A 21564-nucleotide genomic window follows, 5' to 3' on the forward strand; every position below is an offset into this window, starting at 1 on the left:
GGATCCTAAGACCCCACCGTAAACAGCTAGGTCCAGTGTATAATGCAGGTGTAATGTTTTTAGTGTCAACTACTAGACACCACAAGCTGTCAATGTGGGATTTTTCAATAAGCCTGAGTCCACCACATTGTACAAATAGCTGGAGAGTAGACCCATATTGACAGCTTTTGTCATCTTTATAGCCCCCTGCTGGACACCCAACACATTACACCTTTATTTTGTCCTTGCCGTTGTAAACACATTGTAGCAACCACACAGAGCAACTACATTCATTTAACAGAAAGAAAGAAAGAAAGAAAGAAAGAAAGAAAGAAAGAAAGAAAGAAAGAAAGAAAGAAAGAATTTCAGTCCTTGGCCTGTTAAGCTCTTTCCGTGCCAAGCAGTAGCTGACTGTTGAAAATTAATAACTTTATTGCTGAAAGGCGCTCATAGATCACTGTGAGGGCTTGTTTATCCAGTTATAGCTCTAGACTGTACACAGGGCTTGGCTTCATTGATAAAGAGAACTGGAGGGGCGGGGGATTACTACATCACCAGAGCACAACAACTTCTTTCCTGCTTTCAGCTCAGCACTTTCCCAATTATTTACAACCAATGCTGAAATAGAACACATTAGGCATGTGAAACATTAAGATATTTGAATGAAGTTCTGTTTTGTAAAAGTAATCAAGCAAGTCACTTCTTGGTGTAACTTTATTCCTCTATTAAAAATATTAAAACAACCGCATTATATATTTTATATCAAACATGCCTGACAATCTCCAGCAATGCCTAACTGGAACAATTCTGAGCCTTTCCAGTAAAGATTGCCAATTGTGAACCAATACCAAAACCATATTAATTTCCATGTGTGAACCCCCTGTGCCCCCCTTGCTCTCCTCAGCTCTGTCTGGGTGATTGACAGGTCGTGGTGTGAAGGAAGCCTGCGAGTTCCCAGGTTCCTTCCGGCTGCCAGGCGGTGCTGGGGAGCCATATCGCAGGGCTGTAAATTACACAACGTGTCAGGAGGTTTGTAGTGTTTATGGCTCAAGGTCACCCCTATAAATCACACCAAGCAGACGCCACCACTGCAGATAGCCTTCAGTCCGTTACTCTCTCTCTGCTCTACCACAGGTGTGCCCATGACACAGCACACGCTAATTACAGACAAAAACACCAGCCTTTCTTTCTTTCTTTCTTTCTTTCTCTCTAATATTGCAATAAAAAAAGCTGCATTGCAAAACAAAAGAATGAGTTCCCATAGTTTTAGCAGGTATCCCCAGTTTGTAACGAGCTTGGGTTTACAGCTCACTTGGTTTGATTGGTTGTGCCAGTGTGTCCTGGAGCAGCAGAACAATGGCCTGGGGGGGGGGGGGGGGGGGGGGGGGGGGGGGGGGGGGGGGATGGGGGGGGTGGTGGTGTTGTTTTTGCTGCTTCAGTCTCATCTCACACAGCTGTGGGTCCAGCCGGTACCAGCCACCAAGCTTTCTTAGACTAAGACAATGTTACCATTGAGCTCAGGGACACAAACCCAAGCTCCACCACTCAGCACCCTGTAAGCTTTCAAAACTGAGCTAAACATCTGAAATTAAAATGTATTTTTTCAAGTGCTGACTAAGTTAGAACCTAATTGCCTCTGCTTATGAGTTATTACAAAGCGAGATGTACTAAAAGCAGTATTTTAAGCATGTAACATATGTGCATATTATTGTGGACAATAGTTTTTCCACATGGAAGAGTTCAATAAGCCAACCCACAGGACCCCTCCACCCCAATCCTTCTTCCCATCAGGCCTGTGTGCAGGGAGAGAGAAGGGGAGGGCAGGGAGTTGGGGTGGCGACAGCCCCCTTCAGTCAACCTGAGGCGAGAGTGATAAATGTCTCTTATCTGTATTGTCATTGTAATAGCCTGCAACAGGCGGATGGGGCTGGGTGAGAGTTATCACCAGGGCCTACAGGGGAGAATACACATCAAGCTGCCAATCACACACCATGGAAATTGCTCTGAGATTTGAGTCCCCAGACAGACACATACAGCCAGGCTACCTCGACTGCTGCTCTAATGGATGGACATGTATTTATATATTTTGTAATATTTAGTTTGTTTCTTTGTCCACCATGAAACTCAGCTGTAGTCCAAATGATCTAAATTTGTTATTGTGGTACCTGGCGGATGATAAAGAGGGCCATTTTTGGTAGGTGTTCATAGCGCGTTTTGATGGAAGGCGTGTACAGTAGCATTGGATGTCTAGTTTGGCAAGAGTGGGCCGAGGATGGACCAGTGCAATGGAAGAACTTTGTGATGAAGTTACATGGAACCCACTCGAACTATACCTGGACCTTTGTGGGATCACTTTCCCAAGTACCAATTTTATTAAAAAAAACTAGGTATAAGCAATCACCTCCCATGTGATTGCCTATAGCCGGAATTGTAAAAAGGAAAAGGATAAGATCAGAACGTCCCATTGCGTTGATCTGATGGTATCGGAGCGTGTCTGGATATCCCTGTTTCACCCTCGGGGCTTGATCTGCCCACCAGGATACTGCTAACGTCGGCCTGCTTTTATCACCATCGCCAGGTCTCGTTGCTATAATTCACACTTTTTAACAGAGTTTGATAAAAATCAGCACATAGTCTATATTAGTATATTGCACCCCAGGATTTGTTTAGTGTTTGTTTGTAAGTTTAAACTGAATACTAGAGAAAACACATTATTATTATTATTAATAAGAAGAAGAAGAAGAAGAAGAAGAAGAAGAAGAAGAAGAAGAAGAAGAAGAAGAAGAAGAAGAAGAAGAATGTTGCTTGAGAGAGTTTACAGACATTTTATTACAAATAAATGTAAAAACATTTTATTTTCTGACAAAACCTGTGCATGGTAGTGATAGACAGCAAGACAGTTCAGTTATCTACTGAGACACAGCTAATTGCAATATGAGGTAGGCTGGCTATGCTGTGTTCTATTATTGTGCTGTTTTATCACCACAATCCCCCCCTCGGCTATATTTCTGAGGCTCAGTGGTCGTGACACAGTCTGTCTGGAGGATCCTGGGCTGGTGTGGGGGGACGACATGGGATGAAGGGGAGGTAGATTTATTCGTTTCTTTTTCCGTTTCACTCCTGACATGTGCTGTGTTAACAGTTCGGCGAGCTAGAATCATCTCGCTCAAGCCAAGGGGCTTAGGGTTTAAATGGTTTGTGCAAGAGAGGTGTTAGCTATTGTCAACACTCAATCTGACAGACAAACAGAGCCTGATTTACCCTTTAGGATGTGAAACATCTGGGGGGTTGGGGGGGGTGGGGCGGATGGGGGGGGGGGGGGGGGGGGGGGGGGGGGGGGGGGGGGGGGTGTGGGGGTTGTCTGATCATTATACCTGGGAGAGGCAGTGAGGCTTTCCAGTATGTTGAGGGCTGGAAGGTAAGCGGTGTGGCCTAGTGGTTTAAAATAATGGGAATAAGTAAGGTAAGAAGCTTGGCCCAGTGGTTAGAGCTGAGAGATTGGGAGCAAGACAATCTGGTCTAGTGGTTCGTTCTAAGGGACTGGTAATGAGGCAATGTGGTCTAGTGGTTAGATCCACTGGTCTAGTCCTAAATCTGAGGGTACTGGAATGACACTAAAATATGTATTTCCTTAAACAATAATTATATGAAGTCACTGCACTGCTGCTGTCTTCTTTGTCAGCATTTTTAGCCTTCTTAAATAAGTTTTTTGTAAAATAAGTTCCTAATGCACTTTTCATTGCATGAAGAGGACTACTGACTGAATCCGACAGTGCGGGAGATGTGAATGTGAATTAACTTGCCTATTATGTGAGTTCTGGCTTGACTACACCACTGCTGCCTATAGAAAATAGTACTGGAATGGTGTTCCCCCATGTTCCAACTACACAACTGGTTAGATCTGAGGACAGATGGGTTAAAGCTGAGGGACTGGGAGTCATTGTGGTCTTGTGGTTAGAGCTGAGGGCCTGGGAGGTAAACAGTGTAGCCTAGTGGTAGAAGACAGACTGCTCAAATGTCTATGTTTCAGTGTAGTCTATGGACGGGGATTTATGGTGTGTTTGCCCCCCAACCTTCGGATGCATGTGTTGTGAACTTGTGGTGTAAGCCCTTATAGCATACTTTGAGCAATGCACTGTGCAGTCTATCTGCCTAGAGTGTGCTTGTCAGCCCAGCCTGTACATTTACCCAATGCTAATGAGGCTCATTGATTGCAAGGATGGGATTTGTAAAGGTTGAGGGGTTAACATAGATCAAACAGGCATTTCTGGGGAGTCCCGAATGGCAGCCAATGGGTCTGGGGGGAGAGATTAAAGTGTAACACCATCACGGTGAGGGCAGTAGTGGAACCTACAATGTACAGTTAATCAAAAAATGATTTGGTCAGGTCAGGTTGTAGTTATGCGATTTTTTCTTGGAGTTATCCAAATGGGGAATCAAAATAATTTTTTTATTGGAAAAAAAAATTAATAAAAGTTTAGTATAATACAGTTCAGTCTGGTTGTATATCAGGCTAGCTTTGTTTTGTATGACATACCAGGAAGGAATGCCGTGTGTTCTACTGGTAGAGCTGAGGCAGTGTGGACTAGTACTTACTGATATGAGACCGAGAGGCAGTATGGTATTGTGGTGAGAGGGACTGGGAGGCTTTGTTGCCTAGTGGTTACAGATAAGGGACAAGGGGAAGGGAGCTGGGGATTTGAGACTAGATACTGATATAATAGTTTAGAATCACATTTTTTTGTCTAAAAGTCACTTGAGTAGCACAAAAGGAACAGAGTCAAGTTGCGGTATTATAAGGAGGAGATGTGTCTGGTAGCAATGGAGGCTGTGATCGCTCCAGGAGACCTCCCCACTGAGTATACTCTGCAGCCCACGGTGGGAATTAAATTAACTCGATTGGCCGCTGTTGTGTTGCCATTAGTGGTAATTAGTTAAAACATCAGAGTATAAACAGTAAATTGGCTCTGGTAATTAATTATCCCACTCAAGCGTGTGTGTGTGTGTGTGTGTGTGTGCGTGTGTGTGTGTGTGTGTGTGAGAGAGAGAGAGAGAGAGAGAGAGAGAGAGAGAGAGAGAGAGAGAGAGATGAAGAAGAAAGCAGCTTAAATCATCTCTTTACCAAATGCTTTCAGTTACAAAGGAAGTAGCGGGCTGACAGCACTAAAAGACAGTTCACATGAATAAGATTTGGATTAAGGTTAATCATTTGATGGGTGAATTAATGATCACTTCAATAATTTTATACAAGTTTCATTTTTGTTAATATATAATAACATTACCCATGTTACCTATAGAGGGGTACAGTACTTGTAAAAATGCAATTAAAAATATATCTATTATGTGTCCAAAAATAACTTTTTTTCAGTTATTTTCAATATTTCATGCAAGATTAAATTGATCTATTTGTGTTTATTGGAAACTAAAACCATTTTGTGTTCCTTTATTATTATTATTATTATTATTATTATTATTATATTATTATTATTATTATTATTATTAATACATCCTTTGGTTCATGTTAACCAAGTCAAAGCCCCTATTTCATAAGAATGTTCAGGAGATGTGTTTTTAAAACAGGGCTCTGAGTAGGCTTTAGTGCAATAGGGTCTCCTTTTAAAGGCACAGGGAAGGAGGTACTCTGTATAATCAAGCATGCAAACCATTTGAAAAACGACCTTGCAGACATGCTTAAAAAGGATAAACTGGGCTAATACCTTTACTTCGTCACCTGAGGAGGAATATCTCCAAGCAAGAGGAAAGAGTCTCTTTTTAGAAAATTATTTTCACTTGCCCTTAGGAAGTCTTCCATGATAACTTTGAATATAAATATATAAATAATTTAACACCAGTCTCAGAACCCCCACCTCCCCCCCCCCCCCCCTCTCAATTCCCCTAGCTCCGGTGTGGTGCAGGGGATAGGGTTAGGCATCAGGATGCTGTCTTTGCGTTAATTCCCATCCTAAACATCCTGTAGCCTAGGAAGAAGGCAGCAGCCTGGCAGATCTAACCCAGCCGCATCACCCTCATTTCCCGGGTCAGTGCTTGGGTAATGGTCTATTAATTTGCTCAATTCTCCCTTGTGAGGCAAACTCAATTTCCAGGCCTGGCTCACAGCTAACTGTCGACAAGGTGATTGATTGAACAAACAGCTGTCACTACTGTAGGCGGACCGACACCCCCTCCCCCCCCACCACCACGATCACCACCATCACCACCACCACTACACACACCTTCTACACACACACACCACACACCACACACACACACACACACACACCGAACACGTGGATGTGTTTGACGTTAGCTAAAAAAAAAAAAAAGGTTCCATTGGTATATAACATCTTGAAATAGGCTTACACTCAGCATGGAAGACTAGCTCACAAACACACACTGAGAAGGAGCCTGACACACATTTTCAGATATTCCCAGAAATGGGAAAACTAACTTCAAGCTGTCAGTAGTTGTTTATCGAAACATTTGTTTCAAGGTTATTTAAAAAAAAAAAAAAAAAAATCTATAAGCAAAAACTTTCTTTAAAAAACGAAGATGCGAGATCCTCAAACAGGCTGTCTATAATAGGAGCTTTAATTTTTTTCCTAGCAAAATCAGATCCAGGAGAATCTTAGTATTTATGTCTGAAAAACCCCTTAACACCCCCCCCCCCCCCCCCCCCAAACAATCACTGTAGGACGTTTGTGTCCCTGGAGCACAGATATTGTATGTATTTTCATTTTTTTTCTTGTAAACGTAAGATATTTCCATAAGAGAGAGAGAGAGAGAGAGAGAGAGAGAGAGAGAGAGAGAGAGAGAGAGAATGATTATGAGCAAAGGGGGTCTACAGGGAGGTTATAAGAGAGAAATGCACCCGGGAATCAAATCGAATTCTTCTTATCGCTGTATTATTTGAAGACGTTATCAAGCGCGGTAATGTGGTTATAAATTCAATTTCGTCTGAGAGATTTCATTGTTTACTGATGTCTTTCAGAGGGGGGGTGGGGGGTTGTAAACACTCAATGCGCATCAAGAAATTCATTTTGGTTTCCAAAAGGGATGAAAAAAACATGGAATCAAAGTGGACAGGGATGGAAGGGGAACACTGCCAGTTTGTCAAGGACGTAAGAAAATGTCTTTACCTTTTGAAATAAGACTTGTATTACTCCATGGTGACCCCTGCTGGCTGCAGTACAAGTTATCTCATTACTGTTTGTAGGGTTAGGCGTAGAGTTCACTCTATTTATTTTTAATTATTTCTAGAGGATAGCCATCTAAGATACATCTTGTTCACATAAGTGCCAAAAGCCCTGCATTCTCCCAAACCAGTGAGCTACTGAAGGCCAAAACCATAGCTCTTTGTAAGTCTGTCCATCCCCTCTCCTCACCACCACTCCTCTTTCCTTTCTCCTGCTTTCTTGCCTTCTCCCCCCACCCCAACCTCTTCCCAGGAGATTTGCTCTTTCACTAGCTAGAATTTCCAGCACTTCAGGTTCTTTTTAAAAAGAGAATGATCAACTCTCCCTGCCAAGGAAAAGTTCAAGGGCCCCCATTAATTCAAAACTAAAAATGACAAATTCATCTTCACACCACGATTAAATGAAGTCAGCCTGTAATTGATGCTAATTGATCCGAGGACTCTTTCCCTCTTTGGCAAAAAAAAAAAAGAAAGATGGTGACGTGCATGAGTCACCGCCAGTTGCTGTGATTGTGAGTGCTGTAATTGCGGTTTCTTTGAGGATTTTTCATTGTCATACATAACACATGGTGCCACCTGCTGGGAATGGTATTAAATCGGAGCCCAGAGTTTTCTAAACACCCCTTTTAATACACTATGAAATGATGTGCACTTGTTCAGGTGTGTATTTGGGCCTGTATCTGCTTCGGTTACCAGCGGGGCATGTTACTGTTTTGGTAATAAGCTGCCAGTCCTTTTTGACACAGTGCCAATAACTGACCGAATTTTTTACTTGTCATTTGCTTTCTTCACAACATAAAGCACAGTGCCACATGGTGGTGAAACGTGGAAAGGCAGATCTCAGTATGTAAGCCTGCACGTGTCTGTGTTTGTGTGTGCGTGCTTTAATCACTGGCAGGAAAGTGATTGCTCCAGCCGCAGACTGCCAGTGTGTTAATAAAGTCAGTGCTTTTCTGCTTCTTTTAAGAGGTGAAACACGTGGCACGCGCAGTGGCAGCGCTTGCCTCCCCACTGCGGGCGTCTGATCCCGATGGGAAACTCTTTCCACTTAAAAAAAAAAAAAAAGAGAACCACCTCCCCCCGGCGAACAAGCTCTTTAATAAAATGTGTGTTTATGCCGGCAGGTAACTATTTCTGAAGTGAAAAGCAAAAAAGGCGACTTTATAGGTAGCAGCTGTGTAGGGTCAGCCTCTTAATTTTACTAGTCAGACAGATGAGCTGGCGGGGGGTAAAGTACAGTCGGAATTTCTCCACTCAGAATAAAATTACAATGTTAGCACTTTTTAAAGCTGTTTAACTCCATCTCAGAGCTTATTAGCAGATCCTTTGTTCTCTAGCCAGTGCATTTACTGTACACCACATAGAGCCCCTGCTTGGGTAAACCTGCAGTGGTCTGAGATTGCTTTCTGATTGACTAAAAATAGACAGCTTATGGGTCCTGGAGGAGTTTTCCAGTGGACAAATGCCAGTTTCTGGATAAAATTTCTTTCACTTTAATGTATGTGATGGTTTTAAAGAGGCTTGCAAAAGTTAAAAGGAAATGCTGCTGTATTGACAGTGTGGAAGCATATCAATGTATAACAAGTGCCTGGAAGATTCTAGATTCCTTTTAACTCCTTCAACAAAAATGAAATCACCTTGATGCAATCTGTCTTAATTTAATATACAATGTTTCTTTTTTTAAATTTTATTTTAAGTTATCCTAATAAGAAAAACAAGATGCTTCAAAATCAGTACAACAGTGTTATTTTTTGTAAGTGCTACCAACCAGCATTAACCAAGCAGTTTGACAATTGTTTGCTATTGTTGTGAGGTGCGGTGGCGAGGTACATATAATCAGGCACTGTGCCATTGTGATTTATCGACTGTGACTTTGAGCATATTCTGGTCTGGGAGCGAGACAGTAAGCAGCAAGCAGCAGTGTTAGTGGCAGGGAGTGTGATTTAGTTAGGCTCCCCATTGAGTACAATGAGCATCAGGATTCTTCATAACTCCTGACACGTGGACATGCAACATCCCCCAATTCATCACACAGGCAAATCGTCCAGAGCCAAAAGAGTACACGCGGCGGCGGGGGGGGGGGGGGGGGGGGGGGGGGGGGGGGGGGGGGGGGGGGGGGGGGGGGGGGGGGGGGGGGGGGGGGGTGGGGGGGGGGTGGGGGGGGGGGTGGGGGGGTCAGACAAGTGTATTACTCGCGATTACCTCAAAAGTGAATAATATATGGACGGTCGCCCGAGTGCCCGACACAATTTTGTACAGGTACTCACTACTGTCTCGAGCCTAACTCACTAGGTGTACACAACGGATGGACCGATCACGTATGAAAAGTGTACACGGTTTGTTCACAGACACACTTTTTCTTTCTCGTTTTTTGTTTTTTATGACATGCACCCATCAGTATCAACAAAAGTAAATAGAAGGACACCAGCCTACTGTTTTGAAAAATAAAGGACACCCAGTCCAATGCAGTGTGTGTTAAAGTGAAAGTGTGTGCGTGTTTGTGTGTGTGCACTGGTCTTTGTGTATGAGAGACTACAATTTTGGACAGTGCAAAATATAAAAAAAGAATACAGTTTAACGCATGTATACTTCAGTCATTACAGTAAAAACCTCCGCTATCAAATCTTCTTTTTATTAATACCAGGTGCCTAGTAACTTGTATGCAATGCCCTTCTGCCCTGTTGTCTTTGAAAATGTGCCAAGCAGCCCTCCATCGCTGCTGTTTTCAGTACTGTAAGTTACTTAGAGTATTTAATGGTCAAGTGATTGTGTCTTAATTAAAGACTTGTGATTGGAAATGTCACGTGAACAATTTTACTGTGATAATTCAATTATATGAATAATATAATGAGCAAAGAATATATATATATATATATATATATATATATATATATATATATATATATATATATATATAATATATTTGGGTTAGGAATTACACAATTACAACAAAACTATTAGAATTACAGTCAGTAGAAGAAGAAGAATATTACAAATAATAATATGAATAATTATTGTACTTAACACAAAATACGCGGGGGGAGGGGAGCGGACCCAAATTACTGAACCGACAAAAATGCAGATCGTCACATGGCAGTGGGGAAATGAAATAATTCATCTTGGCGCATTACGGGGAATTAGGTGTGTATTCAATCAGGGCTGTCAGAACCCCCTCACCCCCCGCCCCCTTGCTCTTCGTTTGGCATTCTGGTGAAGAATCTCCACGCTAAAAAGTTTTGTCAGTCCTATTTCCTTGTTATCATCAGCCCCCCCCCCCCCCTCTCACTCTTTCTCTTCCTCCGTGCTCCGGCAGATTAAAAAGAGCTCCTGCGTAAGCAGGGGCCTCGACACCCATTCTGGATAAACCGTCTCCATTCCGCTGGGGTCCCAGGCAAGCCTGCCTCCCACATTAATCATCTTTAAAATACTGACAGCCACCGCACACTGCCGGCCACATCTCTCCGTCTGTGTCTCCCCATCAGTCAAAGAGAAGGAGAAAGAGAGGGGGAGAAACAGAGAGAAAGACGGAAAAAGAGATAGAGGGGGAGGCAAAGAGAAGGGGAGTAAGAGGGAATAAGGGGAAATGGAGAGAGTGATAGAGATAGAGAGGAAGGGGGCTCGACTGATGAGGTGATGTCTTGTTTTCTTTATTTTGAGATAGGGTGTTGAGGCTGCTCCATTAATCACTGGCCATCTCAATTTGGTTGATTTACTCTCTGGAGACAGGGGAGGGTGTGAATACGAGGTGCCCAGGCAGCACGTTGACATAATGTGTCTCTCTATAGGAAAAGCATTAGCCCAGCACAACTGGTCTGTTGGGCCTGATTGATGGGAGACTAGCGGTAAGGGAAGTGTGCCACAGTGTCCAAGGCCTGGAGCATTGTGGGACTGTGCAAGCAATGTGCTGCTTCCAAACTCAGGGTCTGCTTCTGGTACTACAGACCAGTCACCTGATGTGTGAAGAATGCTTAACCTATACACTTTTCTGATTTTAAAAGGGTGAAATATAAAATTATTAAAAGGCTGAAAACATATTAGTATTCACACAAATAATACCTTTAAAACGGCAATTTGCTTCTCTTTTCTTTTGAGTAAAATGATAAAGAGATTCTGTGTTGGACTGATGGACTGTTGATGCAGTAAATAGCCTCACGTTGAGATTTTTTCAAGGAACGCCTGGAAGTGATCCCAGGACCACAGGTTGGGAAACTGCAAGGGACTGGTAGATAGATAATCAGGTAGATTTGAACAGATAAATGTCTCCAGCTGTCTTTTCTGTCTCCACTCAGTAGAGAGTGCGGGAGGAGCAGAACTGCACTGACAGTGTCCTGGCTTTTTATTCTTATTATTAGTTTTTTAAACTCTCTATGCCAAACAAGAGTTTCATCAACATTTAATATTTTACTCTCTCCCAAACTTCTGATAGGTTTGTCTGTCAAAGTGAAGCCCCCCCCCCCCCCCCCCCCCCCCCCCTCCCCCCCCCCCCCCCCCCCCCCCCCCACCCCCCCCCCCCCCCCCCCACCCCCCCCTCCTGTTTGCAGTCACGAGTGCTCACACACAGTGCAGTGCTCAAACCCCTTGTTGCGCGCGGGAGATGTGTCATCTATCACTGCGCTGACAGTGGAGCCTGTCGGATTGTTTTTCATTAGGCAGCCCTGGTGCGCCTCATTGTGAGCACACATGACAGCCCCGCCACGAGAAACTTACCTGCTGGCGGCTCATTAGAGGGGCTTAAAAGACATTCCCCACCATCAGAGTTTGCTAAAGAGCTGTTGTCTTTTTTTTCGCATATAAAAAATTACCTGCTCATTTAAAAACAAACAACAAAAAAAACTATAGATTTACAAAGCTTTTTCCCCAGTACACAGTTTGTACATCTGTTTTCTCTACTGTTCCAAAACTAGAAATAAATTGCTACATTTTTAAATAACTGCCACATTCCAATTTCACCCACTAAAGCACCCGCTGACTGAAGTGTTAGATGTTAGGCGATGTTTCTTTCTTTTAGCAAGTACAGACAAAATAAAATGGCATGTTTAAAAGTGCAATGAAAACAGACTCAAGTAACAGCAGTAATGAATGCAGGCCTGTGCCTTCCTGGCATTGAGTACACACATTGAGATCGATGGTTGAAATGGAAAGCTGCCTGTGTCATTACAGACCTCAGCTTCGTGAGCTGTCTTGCTGAAAGCATTACAACACTCTCATTACTTACTGTTTCAGAGGCCTGGGACTCATATGGATTGTATTTAAACATAATCAGATCTCTTTTGATATTTTGTGTATAAGCGTAGAACTTGCCTCCGGTCGATTTCAGAACATCTATAGACTCTAAGGAACCAGTCACAATCTAGATTGGGCATACTTCTATGTGAATATAAAAACATTGTTATTGAGGTATATACAATTGAGCAGAAATGTGAATTTTAGATCTCAGGTATTATCAGTTTCTCAATGACTGGGAAAAGAGTAACAAATAATAATTTAGCTTTTTTTATTTTATTTTGAAATGGCGCAGGTATAAGTTTCAGCAACAGCTCACATCGTAGGAGTAGGAGAGCGAGTGTGTGATTGTGTGTGTGAGGGGTGTGTCAGTACCCAGGTCCATTACACATCCCCCCTTCATTAGGTGGTCACAGCTGTGCCAGTCAGCCATTTACTTGGAAATAATCACTACATTTAGTAGTGAATTAAATATTAATTACTTTCAAGCAGCTCGTTTTGTTTTGTGAGAAGAGAGGGGGTGAGTGATGTCAGACGCACACAGGCGGACAAACTGACAGCAGAGAAAACAGACTTACAACCCCTCAAAAGAAAGATAGACAGACAAACAGACAGACAGTACAGGGTGCTGGCCCCCTGTCTCCCTAGAGGATATATGTTAGGGGGTAGCATATATTAAACAAAAGGACTGAGCTAACACGAGTACAATGAAAGACTAGATTATCGCACCCATTGATTGCTATACTGATAGATTAAACATAGCCGTGCTCTTGCTCTCATTTTAGTGGCTGAGAGAAACACCATCCACTGGCCAGCTGCTCCGCCCTCAGACACTGCTGGAATAAATATACTGGAGAGGAGAAAGAGAGATAGAGAGCTGATAGTGAGAGGAAGACCAGAGAGGAACCTGTGTGACATTTAAAAAAGGACTAACTTAAATTTTCCAGTCAGATTAATGACTTTCTAAAACAATTTCAGAATGGCAACCACAAAATGTATGACTGAATACATTTTTATTTATGTAAATGCTATACTGTAACTACAAAGTGAGTTTCATGTGTTGACTGCAATTGCTATGGCTCAACTTGAATGTCTTTCCAATAAAGCTTTTTTGAATTGAATTGAATTGAACTGAATTGAAAAAGGTTGATGGGGTGGGGGTGAGTAGGACAAAGAGGGAGAAAGACAGGCAGAGACAGAGAGAGAGAGAGAGAGAGAGAGAGAGAGAGAGAGAGAGAGAGAGAGAGAGAGAGAGAGAGAGAAGGGGAGAGAGCGACAGACATAGACGCAGAGAATTGTAATCGATTAGCCATTTCTCAAAGTCACTTAAAGTGTCCAGCGTGCCGGGTGGCTAAGTGGCAGGGCTGGGGAATCGGAGTTGGGTATGCGACGGCACGCCTGCCTGTAAGCCGTACTAACATTGACCTCGCCAGCTCAGCACTGATGAATCTGTTCTCTCATAGGAAATAGTTTTGACAGGCCAATATCTGTGCTGCGCTATGTGCCCCTGGAGGGTGTCTATGTGTGTGTGTGTGTGTGTGTTTATATGCGTGTGTGCACTAGTCCATCACCTTTTTAAATTATAGGCATATCAGCACATCACTACCTAAACACACTACTGCCCTCTAAGTCAAGGACACAGCCGCTTAGAGCCCAGAAATGTATTTAGCACAAACACTGTGGGTTATCATGCTTCAATCCCTCTTTGAGGCTTAACCCGCAGCCCTGGTCTGGGAAATGAAGTGTCTTGAGACACAGGTAAGGCTGTAGCTCTAATCAGAGCTGCAAATCCACACAGGATAGCACCTAAGGGCATGAACACTGGCTTCTAAAGAGGCCTTTTGCCAATTTCAGCAATGCCCCAGAGCAAAAAACACTTTGGTTAGCAATAGTGCTTCTGCTAATTACTGTATTGGATTCCATAAGTTATTTATTAGTCACATGATTGGCTCCTTGATCACATGTTATACACACCTTAGGAGATAGCTTGTGCACAGCTTTTCCATAAAGTAGTTAATTCCCATAACTGGGTAAATACTGTAGGGTATTACACAATGCTTAAGAAATCTGCATTGCTTTCTAGATAATATACAGTTAAAGGCATGCCCCAGAGTAACTACGCTACAATGCAGTATTTTTACACCATATTAAGGAATACAATAACATGTACAGTCCCAACTGATGAGGGCACCAGAAAGAGTATGAAAAAGTTTGACTGGGAAAGCGTTGGTATTGAAACAAATAGTACTGGACTGTGTGTGTGTATGTTTAGGGACTGTGATTTGTTCAGTGGAGATGCCTGCTGATTCAACCTACTCGGTTGTCGTGGCGATGGCCTGTCCATCCAGGATATCCTGCCTGCGATTATTCTGGGAGTCAGACGCGAGCGGCCCATTGTTTCCCTGTGGAGTCGGCGTTATAAATAGACCTTCCGCTCCCGTCCTAAACAGGGGACAGACACAAGACCAGGGCAGGAAGTCTCCTCATTGAGCTGCAGCCTGGCCTTTATTTTTAACTGTAAGCAGCTTTTAAATTTGGAAATCCTTTGAAGCCTCAATGATGCGTGCTTTGTTTGTTTTTAAAAGTTAACATTGCTAGCCGCTGGTTGCAAAAGTGTACTGTATCTTCCTTCATGTAAAAAGAAGAGACAAGCAAAGCGTTCCAGAGGCTTGCTGGTGCAGTAAATCTCTTCTGTTCTATCTTTAAGACGGGCAGGCTAGGGTGTTTCACCTGCACCCTTAATAGATTGATATTTTTTCCTGCCAAATCCCAAGCGACTGAGCCTTGCCTTGTTCAAAAATCGCTATGAAATGAGACAATATACACACAATATTTTACCACTTCATGTATCTGAAGAACCCCAGTTGCCTGCCATATAATCGCTTAACATGCCATTGGATTCTGCTAGAACACCTTTAAGGAATAATGGCTAAACGTGACATTGAAAAATAAAGTGGGTAGTGAGCCTGTTGACCCCACAGTATGCTTTGGCTTTGGCTTTTGTCCTTACTACACTAGTCACTAACAGACTGTTTTTTTTTTTTTTCAGGCAAGAAAAAGGCTTCTCTGTACGACAGCCAGGCCCCCATCTGCCCCATCTGTCAGGTGCTGCTGCGGCCAGGAGAGCTACAGGACCACATGGAGCAGGAGATGAACCGGCTCACACAGCTACACCTGGGGTAAGTGGTTATTCACACACGAAATGAAAAGGCCAATGAAATTATGGCGCTCTCTCTCTCTCTCTCTCTCTCTATATATATATATATATATATATATATATATATATATATATATATATATATATATATATAATTTATTTAAGGTAAGATTATTTTGTTAGCAGCATTTACTTTAACCACTAGGACATGATGCTTACCTTCCAGTCCCTCAGCTGTACCAACTGGGCCACACTGCTTACTTTCAAGTCCCTCGGCTCTAACCACAAGGCCACACTCGTGGCATCAGCAAAAAGGAGATTGTGAACTCCTGAGAGCTTCGGGGGATGAGTCAGTGTGGAAGATTAGCCCAGCGTGTAGCCTGAATGATCTGAGTAGTAGTAGATTGAGTGTTATCTATCACGGCACAATGGGAGTCGTTATTTAATAATTAATAAAGAGCACTTTTTCTCTCCCCCCTGTCCTCCTGCCAGTGTGTCAGGACAAAGCGGAGCTGTCTGCTTTGTTTAAAACAGACGGTATTTAAAGAGATAGCAGCATTCTTCCTCGTTTGTCAGCGATGGACAGTGGTCCATGTCAGGGGTTTATGGTTTAGCCTCTCCTGTTTGTTTCCTATTAACCCCTTTGCCAGAAGCTCTTGAGTTATGCCCCAACACCAACTACCATGGCAAGCCGTCTGTCTTGATTTAGCTGGCTAGAGAAACTAGACGTGCTAACTGAGTTTGTCTTTCCATTGAAGGGAATCGCAAAGAGAAATGTTACCCTAACTATATACTGTAGCTGATACCGTACACAAAATAGGAGTACATTTTAATAATTGAAATCGACATAAATGTTATCCATTAAATTAACATATAATTTTATACTGTTTTAATATTTTTTAACAAAATTATCAATAGCTCAATTTGACATGGCGCACACCAATCCTTTTTATATGACTGCTATTCAGTACAATAATGTGGAAAAGATCACACTGAAAGGAAAATACATTTTGATACAAACAGAAATCTACCCATACAAATAATGACACACACAACATAACACAGGAGTCGAATCTGGCACTTTGAAAACCGGAGTTGAATGCGCTAACCACTGAGCCACCAGCCTCAGTATTGAAACAGCCTGCCTGCCCTTGACACCCTCATTCACTCCCAATCATGTAGATTTCCCACCCGCACTGCCACCATTTCAATAAGGCCTTGCCATTCCTCTGGTTACATATGTATGAACCTCATTGAAAGTGACACGTTGAATTCGGGGCAATTTGTGCAAAATCTCCCTTTAATAATACCGTTTCATTTTGTCCAAATGAGACTTGAATGCATGTAAAATGGAAAAGGATATTTAAGATGTAACATTAGGCAGATGTCTTGCTGGAGGCTGTGTGGAGATATATGAGATTGTGGCTGCTGTGCTTAACGCAAGCGGCGCCGTGCTCCCTCTTACATCGTGTCACCTGTTATTTTTTTTCCCCTCTCTCTCAGTTCCTCATGTATGTAAATTGAAATCTATCGTGCCCTTACACATCAATCTGTAAGGGGTATAGCTTAGAGGGCAATGTAATCTACATATCCTCGCCTAACCAATTTGGCTAGAACAGAGGGCTGGGAAACAAACCAAAAAAAAAGCAATCTTTATCTCTTCATTCAGATTCTTTTTATTTAATCTTTATTTTTCTGGTATTGTTTAGGTGCTTGTTAAATCAGGGGAATTCAAAATGGAGCATACTCTTCAAGGAAAGGTCAAGCTGAGAGTTGAGTCAGTACTTGGATGGCTGACCACCTAGGAAAACTCGGTGTTGCAGTTTATGAAGTGGTGTTAGTGGCTCAGTAGGGGTGGCTGTCCTTTTGATGAGACACTAAACAAAGGTCCTCTCTGCTTTGTGGGAATTACAGTCCCTTGGCACTTTTTGTAGAAAAGCTGGGTCTTGACCAAATTCCAATAGATATTTTGTCCAGCCTTCAACTCTGCAATCAACCCATGTTGTTACATACTGGTCTAAATAGTCTTTCAGTCACACATAGACAAACTTGCTTAAGACCCTTAATGATAAATCTTTAGTAACATAACTACAACTGACTGTGGTTACCTCAACTTTCTGTCTGTGACTCTTTCCATCCCTCTCCTCCACACTCCCTTTTTTCACATGCCTTCTCTCTTCCCCAACCTCTCTCCCCCTCCCTTTCTTACCTCCCTCCTCCTCTCTCTCACTCCATTCCTCCCCCTCCCTTTCTCATCTCCCACTCGTCCCACTCTCCCTGCCTGCCCTGCAGCTGACACAGTGTATCTGCGCAGCAAGTAAAATTCCCACCTGATCAATAAAGCCGGAGTGCTCCGTCCTCCCCCTCGACCGCTCGATAGTTTTTTATCAGTCTTCTTCTGGCCCCACAGCACAGAGCCGGCCGCAATGACACGCTCAAGGGCACAGGCCCCTGCAGCCATCAAATCTCCGCCACTGGCCTACAAGGCTACTTTTAAACACACCCCTCCCAACACCCTCACACACACACACACACACACACACACACACAGCAAAAAGCAAGTTAACATATTAACAGATTTGGCCTTTCCTTCATAACATTTCTGTGATTTATCTCGATTTGTAATTGAAAAAATTTGCGAATTAATTGATTTTCCTTACTTCTCATTTAACATTGGAATTGCGGACGCCATAAATCTGAGAGTAAGTTATTCTGTGGTGGATGGCAGTGGCTGTGTGTGTGACTGTGTGTGTGTGTGTGTGTGTGTGTGAGTTGGTTTAACCTAGTAAAAAAAAAAAAAAGAGGGGTCTTCATTCTACAAAACCTTTTTTATGACTACAAATAAGTTTGGGAGAAAAAAATTATAATGGCTTTTATTAATGGCCTACTTTTTTTAGGATTATCTTTTAGTTATCAAGAAAGATGATCTAATCCATCTGCTAGACATTAAATACTTGGTTCTGTTGCATACAATTCTGTGGACCCCACTGATTCTACTCATCATTATTAGCTGGTCTCAGATATTTTTATTGTTGCCTGTTAGAATTGTATTCTCTGTCTTCTTGATTGTATTGTTTTTGTGAGGGCTGGGTATTGACTTGTGCCAAGGTAGCAAGGCCTTGTTGTAAAATAGCTCTTTTCTAAATTGTCTTGCCCTGTTTAAATATCTCATGTACTAAATGAAAGCGTCTTTCTAATACTCTGCTTCGTTCTCTCTCTTTCACTCTTGGCTTTTACCATTTTTCAGTTTCTGCTCATTTCAAAACCATTTCATTAGCCTGAGACTGTGAGACTCAAAGTGGAAAACCCATATATGCTGCATCCATCTTATGCTTTCCCTTACATGAAAGTGGTCCCTCTTATTTCATGTGTGTATGGGTTATATGTGTGCACAGATTAATTATGGTATGCGTTAGTAGCAGTGATTTTAAAGGGGACCCCCACACGCCTCTCCCTAACAAGGTTGAGAGTCAGGAGCACTGAGAGTTGGCCAATGAATACAGAGTGTCAGACGTTGAATTTATGATGCAGGGAGTGTGTTTATTATCTTGCAAACAGTGCGCTGCTGATGATGTGAATTTATCCTCTTTCAGGTCGCTCTGATTTGTGTGTGAATCCTCACCATGGCAGATCAATCATGCGCCCATGCTAGAGTGAGTGTGTGTGTGTGTGTGTGTGTGTACCCTTTTGACATCATACTCAGTAGTCTTTCTTGGTTTTAGGACCTACAATGTGTGATTGCCGCTGTTTAAATACACTCCCAAAAAGCATATGTACTATATAACTTATAATGAGAATTCCAACATCAATTTAAATGGACACAGGAGCTGAGGAGGTCATTACCAATATCATTAGGCTCCTTCATTCACTGCACATAAAGAATAAAAACCTCTGTCCATCAATCTCACCCTCATTTTCTCAGTTTTAATACTTTAATTGTGTTTCCCTTTCTTTCTGCTTTCTTCCCCCCTTTTGTTGCTTACACTTTCCCTTTCTCTTTACTCCTCTCATCTCTGTCCTCCCTCCATCGCTCCATTTTCTCTTTCTCTCTCTTCTCCTCCCTTCTCCCCCTATTTGATCCCCTGATTCCCCCCCCCCCCTTTCTCTCTGCTACTTCATTCATATCTTTAACTCCCAGGCCCCCCCATGCCTGCCAAATCACGTTGGTGGATTAAATCTGGGTAAATTCAATTTCTGCACCCTGCCCAAGAGGCTCAGCATCTGGGTCTGTGCGCGGGGCACAAAGCGAACATGACAGGAGCCTTGTTTTTTTGTCACTTTGCCTCAGCTCATCTTTTCAGAGGCTCATAAAAATATATTGATGTCCTTGGTAAAGCAGCACAGAGTGAGGGGAGGTGTGTGTGTGTGTATGTGTGTGTGTGTGTGTGTGTGTAAGAGGGATATTAATGTCTTGGAAAAGAGATCTGATTCGATATGTCTCTCCCCATTGTCGCTGGCCGCTTTAGCCTAGCCTGTTTAATACTTTCTGGCTTCTAATCAGTCATCTTAAAGCCGCAATGTCGATGCGGTTGTGATTTTATGTCATTAGCCCAAGCTGGACGGCCTCTGGGGAAAAAAACATAGCCCTATCTTTCTTTCTCGCTCCCTCTCTCCTCCTCTTCTGAGTTTAATACAATGTTTACAAGCTGACGCATTGCTCTTAACATATTTCAAAGTCCTAACCGCTTAGGGTGTTCCGCTGACAAATCAAATAACAGCCAAATAATTTATATCCTGATGCCACTCGCTCTTGGCAGGGGAGGAGGTAACTCCACGAGAATGATTACTTCAATAAAAAAATGATATCTGAAATCCGCTTAGCGAGCTTACTTTCCACGGTAATTGTTTCAAATTTAACTTGGCATTGTTGGTGTGTTAGATATTACATAGTGGGGGTTAGATATTCTGTTATTAAATCTGTTTTTGTATAAAGCTGTGTTAGAACTGCCTTTGAAGTTCTACTTTTTGTCTTTAAAACCAATTGAAAAAGAATCATAATTTAAACAGACGATTGATCAAGCCAGTAAATAAATAAATAATATATATATATATATATATATATATATATATATATATATATATATATATATATATATATATATTTTTTTTTTTTTTTTTTTTTTTTTTAATGTTTGAAATTCATCAGTGTGTGGGCTTTAGGGTGATGTTAAACCAGGATCCTGTTTCATGTTGCTTTATAGCCACAGAGCATAGGAATGAGAGCACAAGAGTGTAAAGAGTAAGATAGATCTATAACAGTCCAGAGCTGTCTTTAACGGTGTATTAAAATAAGCCGTTATTATGGGCAGACCTGAGATTGACTGAAGACGCAAGTGTGCAGCATAGCTAAAACAGAATTTGTGTCCCACGTCAGCTTCCTACATTTGCACATCTTTTTTTCTTTTTGCTTAGCATTATAATAAAGTGACTCTATTTAAAACCTTTAAAACAAAACTGATTTTGATCTCTGTGCCCCTGATTGTGTGTGTGTGTATATATATATATATATTTAATTCATGTTTTACAGCAAGAATCCTGCACTAAAGGACAACACTACCCCCAACACACCTAAGGTAAGACAATCCAATTATATATATATATTTTTTTTCATTCAAACTTCACTGAGTAAATCGTAAACACCCAACAGCACAGCAATTATACGTACTGTGGTTTGATTCTGTTGCATGTCCGGATTAGCACTAATTCCAACAAGACTCTTGCTTAAATACACCTTGTAACAGCACAACTCTGCATGGGTGCTTGTTATGGTAGATGTAGCAGATATTTAAATGCACCTTGCTAGCGCTGAGGTAGTTGCAGTAGATCCTTAAGTCGTATTGAAAGCAGCGACTCTAACAACCCATCGAGTGACTTCACACCACTGCTGTCCCTACTACGAGGAAAGGTAACCCCAATCCATGTCATAACAGTGGCTGTAGTGCCTTGCAAAGCTCCTGTTTAGACACTGCAGTTGAAGTCGGAATGGCAACAGAGAATCGACCCGCTATGAGCC

At 42.3% G+C, this 21564-nt stretch overlaps 1 protein-coding gene across 8 annotated transcripts in view; it reads left to right on the forward strand.

Moving 5' to 3' along the window:
* The window catches only part of LOC121326694 (E3 ubiquitin-protein ligase RNF220-like), a 140340-nt gene that overhangs the window by 83203 nt on the left and 35573 nt on the right, over positions 1 to 21564 (forward strand). For all 8 annotated transcript variants that reach the window (XM_041270073.1, XM_041270072.1, XM_041270076.1 and 5 more), the window contains 2 exons: positions 15444 to 15573; positions 21079 to 21124. In XM_041270073.1, the coding sequence (XP_041126007.1) occupies positions 15444 to 15573; positions 21079 to 21124 (176 nt within the window). The remainder of the gene's footprint in view (positions 1 to 15443; positions 15574 to 21078; positions 21125 to 21564) is intronic.

This window comes from Polyodon spathula, chromosome 14 (genome assembly GCF_017654505.1).
Source record: "Polyodon spathula isolate WHYD16114869_AA chromosome 14, ASM1765450v1, whole genome shotgun sequence".
In the NCBI taxonomy this organism is placed as follows: Eukaryota; Metazoa; Chordata; class Actinopteri; order Acipenseriformes; family Polyodontidae; genus Polyodon; species Polyodon spathula.